Raw genomic sequence first — 8,077 nt, 5'->3', positions numbered from 1 at the left:
CGTTTTCTTCACTACTTATCTAATACACTGGCCTATAGAGTGGCTGATCTTTAAATAGCTCACTCATTAAATAGCTCATAGAAACATTGCCAAGTTACGAAATATGTTACCTGTTTCTGATGCAGAAAAGCTAGTTCATGCATTCATGTCCTCTAGACTGGACTATTGTAATGCACTGCTAGGTGATTGTCCTGCATCCTCAATAATCAAGCTTTATATTACCCCAATTTTACAGTCTCTGCGCTGGCTACCTATTAAGTTCCGTATCATTTACAAAATATTATTACTTGCCTATAAGGCCCTTAATGGGTTAGCTCCTGCGTACCTAACTAGTCTTCTACCACGCTACAATCCATCACGCTCCCTAAGGTCGCAAAACTCTGGACTTTTGGTAGTACCTAGGATAGCAAAGTCCACTAAAGGAGGTAGAGCTTTTTCACATTTGGCTCCCAAACTCTGGAATAACCTTCTGGATAACATTGGGGGTTCAGACACAAGGTAACTAGGAATTACACAAGCTTCAGTCTGGATCCAGCCCTTACGAAGATCTGAGAAGAGATTATGCCTACCCCTCAGAGGACCTCAGATGATGCCAAAACTGAATCAACATCCAGAACTACCAAACTTTGCTATAAGTTTGATTGCAAAATATAAGCATTGCTGTTAAGTGTTGACTGTCTGTTTGATTACATGACATTAACTAACTGCATGATATGGACATCAACTTGACATAGTCACCACTGATAAGCTACTCCTAAATATAATGTAGAAACTTGAATTTTCTGTAAAGCTGCTTTGCAATAATTTCTATCATGAAAAGGGCTATACAAATAAACGTGGATTGAAGCTTGAACTGAATGTCAGGTGTTGTGGGAACCTGTGGTGGAGACGGTGATGGGCTCGCTGCGGTCGCTCGGGCCGCCGATGTTCACGGCTCTGATGTGGATGATGTAGTGCTTCCAGGGCTGCAGCTGCACCAGACACTCGCAGGACGGGATCGCCACGACGGACCTGCCGGAAGAGAGCGGACGCTTCACTGCCTTCATCTCAAACAGGTGATCAGATGGATCTCCAAATCTGCACTGAGCGCTTCGGAGCACCAGCGTTCGCAGGTTAGTGACATTATTTGGAGATTAGTTGGTTTAGCTAGTTAGTTACCCACTAGCCCCGCTGTTATTCTGCTCTGTTTTCTGTAATATAATCAGGACTGGGTTTGGACAGACTGACCCTGTCTCTGCTGGTTTGTACTCTCATTTAAATTTTTTCTTACACAACTCTGCTACAGAGGAGAACTGAGCCTGGTTTCTCCCAAGGTTTTTTCTCCATTCTGACACCGATGGAGTTCTGGTTCCTCTGGCTTGCTTAGTTGGGGACACTTAATTTCCAGCGATATCGTGGACTTGATTGCACAGATACTATTTAATCTGAACTGAGCTTGACGATGATGACATCACTGAACTCAACGATGAACTGCCTTTAACTGAACATTGAGTGTTTACTATTGTCCTTCTGCATTATTGACGCACTATTTTCCTATTTTGATGCTATAAAGCTGCTTTGACACCATCTGTATTGTTAAAAGCTCTATATAAATAAAAGTGACTTGACTTGTCTGGAAAGTATCCAGCCATGTAATATGAAAAATATGAGATGAGAGATGCACTACGAGGAAAACATCCTGGCTTTTCCCAAACTTAATTCACCTTTGAAGGAAACTGAAACTGAAACAAGTTTCTTGTATCTTCTTTGATAAATGTCTCTATTTTTCATATTAGATGGCTGGATACTTTACGGCCAGCCCTTGTATGTGCGTTGATCAGTGTTTTGACTTGATATTACATTGAATACAGACTAAATTATCATGATATAAATTGTGATTGTGTCGTTTCAGGAGACTTGGAATATGGAGTCACACTATCTTTCTTCTTTTTGCAGCTTTGGGTCCCACTGACTCATAATATGAGCTGAAACATTCTTCGAAACATCTTCTCTGTTGGGCAGAAAGTGGTACGGTTTGGACGATGTGAGGGTGAGTACATGATGCCAGAACACTCATCTCTGGACTCATTCTGAAGTTTGTAATGAAGCTCACTGACTCTGTGGCGGAGCAGCCGCCGTCTGCGTGGGTCCGGTGAAACTCCAGCGTGTACGACTCCACCGGGTTGGTGTTTCCAGAGTCCCAGCGGATCAGTGCCGCGTCCAGGCTGCTCACGCACTGCCGCGGCTTGAGAACCGGAGGAGAGGGAACTGCACACACACACACAGCGTTACACACTCGTCCACTACAGCGGCTCTGCAGATGAGCGGCACGTACCCGTCATGTAAACGGCCCTCTCGCTGGCAGGGCTGATGCCTGTGGTGTTGGTGGCTGTGACCCAGAGCTCATACTGAGCGTTAGGAAGCAGATCAGACACGGTGCAGTGCGTCTCCTTCACCTTCAGCTGAGACACTGCAAACACACACAGAGCTGACTGGACACGTGTGTGTGAGTGAGCAGCTCCAGTCCTGCAGAGTTCAGCTCCACACACACTCCTGGATGTTTCTATTAAAGGGGTCATGAACTGAGAAACCAAAATTCTCTTGATCTTTTGACATAAAAGGTCATTGTTCTATAAAAACATCCTGTAAGTTTCAGAACCCAAAACTTTGTTGTTAGTCTAAAAACAGCTTATATTGAAGCCGATCTGCCAAAACCACAGCTTGTGGAATGTTCCTATCTATGATGTAATAGTGTGGATAAGCGTTTAGCCCCGCCCACCGATTCTACATCACTGTCTTTTTAGCCCCACCCACCGATTCTACAGTGCTGCCTGTTTAGCTCCTCCCACCGATTCTACATCACTGCCCTTTTAACCCCTGCCCACTGATTCTACATCACTGCCTGTTTAGCCCCGCCCACCGATTCTACAGTGCTGCCTTTTTAGCCCCACCCACCGATTAACGCATGTAGTGTTTACGAGAGAGGCGAATACAGGTCTGCGCAGAAACCAAATGATAAAGATGTTCCGAAGACAACAAGACGCTGTGCAGTGCCAAGCTGTGGAAAAACAGTGTTTGCATCTGATCCCAACGGTAGGAAATAGTGGATGAACTTTATTTTTAATAAAGATCCAGACCGTGTCAGTAAGAACTCAGTTCACTTCATTTTACTGTGGATTTGTTTACAAACAAGACACAATTCAACTCAGGATTTTCAGAAAGATTGAAACTAAAAGACTATATTGGATCTGACAGTAATGTTGTAGCACACAAGTGTAACTGTTTATATTACGTGATCACTATTGCTTTGTCTGTTAAACAGATCATTTAAAATACTGAGTATTTATGCGTTTTTGACCTAAATCACAGCAGCGAGCATCTATGAGGAATGTAGCTGTCAATCATACACAACTCTTAGCCAATCACAGCAGTGGGCGTTTACTTCCGAGTCTACAATCCTCCACTCCTATTCACACAGAGCGTTCTGATGAGGGGGGTTAAAACAGCACAGAAAATAGCCTATTACTTCTCAATTATGTTTTTTGATGTAAAAACTTGATAACATTATAAGTGGAGCTCAGAGAACAGTACAAAATAAAACCAGAGGCAGTTCATGACCCCTTTAATCCTCCAGACCTCAGTGAGTCGGTTCAGGTGAGTTTGAAGGTAAAGACCGCAGGACTGGACACTCGGAGTTAAAAACAAACCCTGCGGCCCATTCTAAAGACTGCATTGGTCTTTTTAAGCACAATGCTGAAACAAATACTAAACCCCAAACCAGGGCTTCTGTACAAGGCTATGTCTTGAATATTGGGGGAAACCAGTTGTTGTTTTTTAAAGTATCAAGAAATACAACGTTGAAGGAAATTCTAGGTCTAATTCTAGTTGTGAAGTGATCATTTTCAACTATTTGTAAATAATATTTTAAAATATGCACACATTCACTCTTATTTCTATGCCTAATACGTTGAAAACGCAAAATGTTTCTTGTCTCGTCACATTCACTGAGGAATTACATGAATCACGTTTTCAATTCAAATGGGTGAAATCTGAGGAAAAAGGTGGAGTAGTATTCTTAGTTGGTCGTTTAACCATCTATCCTAAAACAGTTTTCAAATATTAAATGTTTTGCTAAAAACTGACGCTTTGCACTGTAACTCACGCTCTGCTTCTGTGAACCGTAAACTCTGTCTACTTTGATTTGATTGGTCATCTCAATCATTTTGACAATAACGAGCACTGAAGCAGACCAGACTAAAAATGTCACTTTTAAAACCTTTTGTCATCCTAAAGATAAACAGCAGAGCAGAGCAAAATTTGAGATATTATGGGGGAGAATCTGTCCTGATTATTAGGACTCGGTCCCCTCAGTGTCTGTGGTGTTTTACGGCCCTGGTTCTCATCTCTGGCCTCGAGGTTCACTTACCTGTAGAGTTCTGCTCCATCCATCATCAAACTCACCTGTCTGTAACTCTATAGCTGGCTCAGGTGTGTTTGATCAGGGTTGGAGCTCAACTCTGTAGGAAAGTGGACCTCAAGGACCAGAGTTGAGAAGCCCTGGTCTAATCCCTAACCCTAACCTCTGACCTCAATACCTCAGTATAGAGCAGCTAGCACATCCTGACAGATTGAGCATTACTGTTTGCTGCGATTGGATTTAAGTCTGTTTTGACAGGTGAAGGCATGTTGAGTTGACCAGTGGGGTTTGCGTTTAACTGGTTTGGGTAGTAAATGACGCGTTTACCCTCCTGCGGCGTCTCCATAGTGCAGTCGTCAGAGATCAGACGCCAGTAAAGCTCGTAAAACTCCACGGTGTCGTCCGAGAACAGACTCCAGCACACGTGCAGCGACGTGTCGGTGGCAGAGTTAGCGATCTGCGGATTCATGACCGGAGCCGACGGAGCTATACACACACACACACACACACACACAGACAGAGACACACACACACACACCTCTGTTCAACCTGCTGACTGAAAGCATTCAAGGGCTCATTTTCTACAGTTTTGTATCATTTTATTTGTGAGACTGTTTTGTGCACTACACAGTCAGTTTTTCCTTTGCTGCATGTTAATCCTCTGAAGCTAAACACATTTGCATGAAGTGCAGTGGAGCTCAGGGCAGAAAGAGTGTGTCGCATGTGAACTGAAGAGCTGAAGCTCTGATGTGTGTTATAATGCGTTATAACTCTAGCGCTAGAGGAATCTCAATCATACGAACCCTTTAAACAGCTAAATTAATGAAGCCATAACTGTGTCTCAGCTTCAACAGAAAAATAATCAGACAAATACCAGCCCTTTCATGTAAGTGAGTGTTTAACACTGTCGAGAGCATCATTTACACTCTTTACATTCCCAAAATCTGAATTTTGCAAAAATAATATTTGTCTCTTTGTCAATTATTCAGTCACATGACTTTCTCTTATTGTGCCAGTAGGAGTTTGTTTAGCACATGTAAATGTTTCCACTGTAGTTTATTTACATGTCGCCAAATAAAAGATTATCCACTTCAGGTGAATCTGTTTTTAGGCATATTTTGGAAGTTTTATTTGCATCTTGTTTCCATACAGCATTTCTATGGCATAAAACTGCATAAATGGAACCCAGCGAATGTAAATATAAACGAGCAGCGGTCGGCGTCTGACCTGGAAGCACGTTAATGGACTCCATCATCTGTCTGACATCGGACAGATCTGTGGTCAGCACCTCGAAGTCCAGAGACACTCCCAGCTTCAGATCCACTTCCTCTCTGGAGAACTGCTCCACTCTGATTGGACAGAACATTACAGAACATCCCAGATTCCCCTAGACCTCGAGTTAGGGTTAGGGTCCCGCGAGTCTTCTAGGGTTAGCAGAGTTAGTGTTCAGGACTGATGGACGTGCAATTAAATAACAGAATGTCAGTATAATTAATTATTATATCACTGATCTACTGTTTACTGTGATTATTAGGCACATCCACTGTAAATCCAAACGGAGGACGAGCACTTTGAAAGCACCTGCTGATCGCATTTACAAACTGTGCAAATGTTCTCGGTTCACAGGTGTTTTGTGAACAGTCGTGATGCAGCAGATGTGAATATGCAGAAACGTGAATGAGTCGTAGTGAATCTTAAAGGGGTCATGAACTGCCTCTGTTTTTATTTTGTACTGTTCTCTGAGGTCCATTTATAATGTTATCAAGATTTTACATAAAAAAAAACATCATAATTGAGAAGTAATAGGCTATTTTCTGTGCTGTTTTAACCCCCCTCATCAGAACGCTCTGTGTGAATAGGAGTGGAGGATTGTAGACTCGGAAGTAAACGCCCACTGCTCTGATTGGCTAATAGTTGTGTATGATTGACAGCTACATTCCTCATAGATGGACGCTGCTGTGATTTAGGTCAAAAACGCATAAATAACTGAATACATATCAAACGATCTGTAAGAAAAGACAAAGCAACAGTGATCACATAATAAAAACATACTCAAACTTGTGTGTTGTGACATAACTGTCAGATACAATATTATCAGTGCACACCGTCTTTTCGTTTCAATCTTTCTGAAAATCCCATTCAGAATTGTGCTGTGTAGAATTGGTGGGCGGGGCTAAACAGACTGCTGTAGACTCGGTGGGCGGGGCTAAACAGGCAGCGATGTAGAATGCTGGCTTCATAAGCTGTTTTTAGGCTAACGAGAAAGTTTTGAGTTCTGCAACTTACAGGATGTTTTTATAGTACAATGACCTCTTATATGTCAAAAGATCAAGGCAATTTTGGTTTTTCAGTTCATGACCCCTTTAACATCCACTGGCTGTATGAAAAGAGCATCATCAACATTCTCACACGGGTTTGGAACGACATTAAGGTGAGTAAATGATGAGTGTTAGACAAACCACACACTGCATCTACTCACCTCTTCATTATTGGCATGACAGCCTGTCAATCAGAGAGGGAGGGCGGGTCAAACACCCCACAGCAGTCAGATTGAACAGTGTTTGATTTCACGATTCTCTAATCAGACTGAATGGCTGGCTCTGACCTGCAGGAAGGCGTGTTTGTCTGGTCTGCGGTGGAGCTCCTGTGCGCTCTCGATCAGCTCTTTGGACGCGTCCAGTGTTCGGCCGCACCGCAGCAGCTGACCGTACAAACACTCCAGCTTGCTGTTCTTCTGCTCGTCCAGCGCCGCGGCTCGTGCCTCGTTCCTCTGCGACAGCGTCTGCAGAACTTCATTATAGTGCTGCTCCAGATTCTGCTCCTGCCGGCCGAAGTTCTCCTGCAGACACACACGTGCAGATGAAACACCGGCCAAACACCGCCTGTCGCAGCAGAGACCGTGTGCAAACCTCCACAGTGATGAAGATCTCCTCCAGGTTACTGGCGAAGTTCTCCATCTGGACGATCTTCTGGCTCAGCTTGCTCCTGCTTCTGGACAGCTGCTCCTGGAAAGCACAGCGCCGCGTCACACACTGCAGACGCTCGGGTCACGCGCTCGTGAATCTGTGCCTCACCTTCATCTGCTGCGCGCCAGCGAGTGTGGAGACATCAGCAGAGTCCTGCACCATCACAAACGCCTCCTCCTCCTCCTCCTCACTCGCCGTCAGCTCCTCTGCGATCACGTCCAGATGACCTCTGACCTCATACACGTCCATACCGACCCCTGCAGCAGATCCCCGACAGAAACACATCGTTCATGTTCACTAGTTCAGTCATTCACCATCTGGACAGTCAAGTCAATTCACCGTTATTTATATAGAGCTTTTTACAACGCAATCAACAGTCAATCTCTTCTCATATATCTTGCTGCTTCTGTTGTGTTCATTTTATTTTCTGGTGTTTGTGTGTGCTGATGCTGTATGGCAGCACTGAATGTAAAACAATCATGCCAGTGAAGTACTTTGAGAGAGATTTGACTTTAAAAGGTGATTTGAATCTATCTATCTATCGTTTGCAACACAAGTTATTTACAACGACTACCATAAAATACACTTATAAAACGTAAGATGAAGTTTTGTTTTGTTTTTCTACAAGAAATGTTGTCAGAAAATCTGCCCACAGGTCACACACACACACACACACACACACACTCACTCTCTCTCTCTCACACACACACACTCA

The 8,077-nt window shown here is 43.6% G+C and overlaps 1 protein-coding gene across 1 annotated transcript in view; it reads right to left on the bottom strand.

Moving 5' to 3' along the window:
- The window catches only part of fsd2 (fibronectin type III and SPRY domain containing 2), an 18,531-nt gene extending 10,484 nt beyond the window's left edge, over positions 1-8,047 (bottom strand). Inside the window, exons 1-9 of the mRNA XM_016535880.1 lie at positions 7,471-8,047; positions 7,306-7,401; positions 7,002-7,235; positions 6,876-6,898; positions 5,624-5,745; positions 4,724-4,882; positions 2,315-2,449; positions 2,097-2,247; positions 863-1,011 (exon numbers count right to left, since the gene is read on the bottom strand). Of these exons, the coding sequence (XP_016391366.1) occupies positions 863-1,011; positions 2,097-2,247; positions 2,315-2,449; positions 4,724-4,882; positions 5,624-5,745; positions 6,876-6,898; positions 7,002-7,235; positions 7,306-7,401; positions 7,471-7,647 (1,246 nt within the window). The 5' untranslated portion in view covers positions 7,648-8,047. The remainder of the gene's footprint in view (positions 1-862; positions 1,012-2,096; positions 2,248-2,314; positions 2,450-4,723; positions 4,883-5,623; positions 5,746-6,875; positions 6,899-7,001; positions 7,236-7,305; positions 7,402-7,470) is intronic.
- Between the last annotated feature and the right edge of the window lie 30 nt (positions 8,048-8,077).

Source organism: Sinocyclocheilus rhinocerous, unplaced genomic scaffold, assembly GCF_001515625.1.
Source record: "Sinocyclocheilus rhinocerous isolate Xijiao unplaced genomic scaffold, SAMN03320098_v1.1 scaffold4532, whole genome shotgun sequence".
Classification (NCBI taxonomy): domain Eukaryota; kingdom Metazoa; phylum Chordata; class Actinopteri; order Cypriniformes; family Cyprinidae; genus Sinocyclocheilus; species Sinocyclocheilus rhinocerous.
This window is presented reverse-complemented; position numbering and strand designations above follow the sequence as displayed.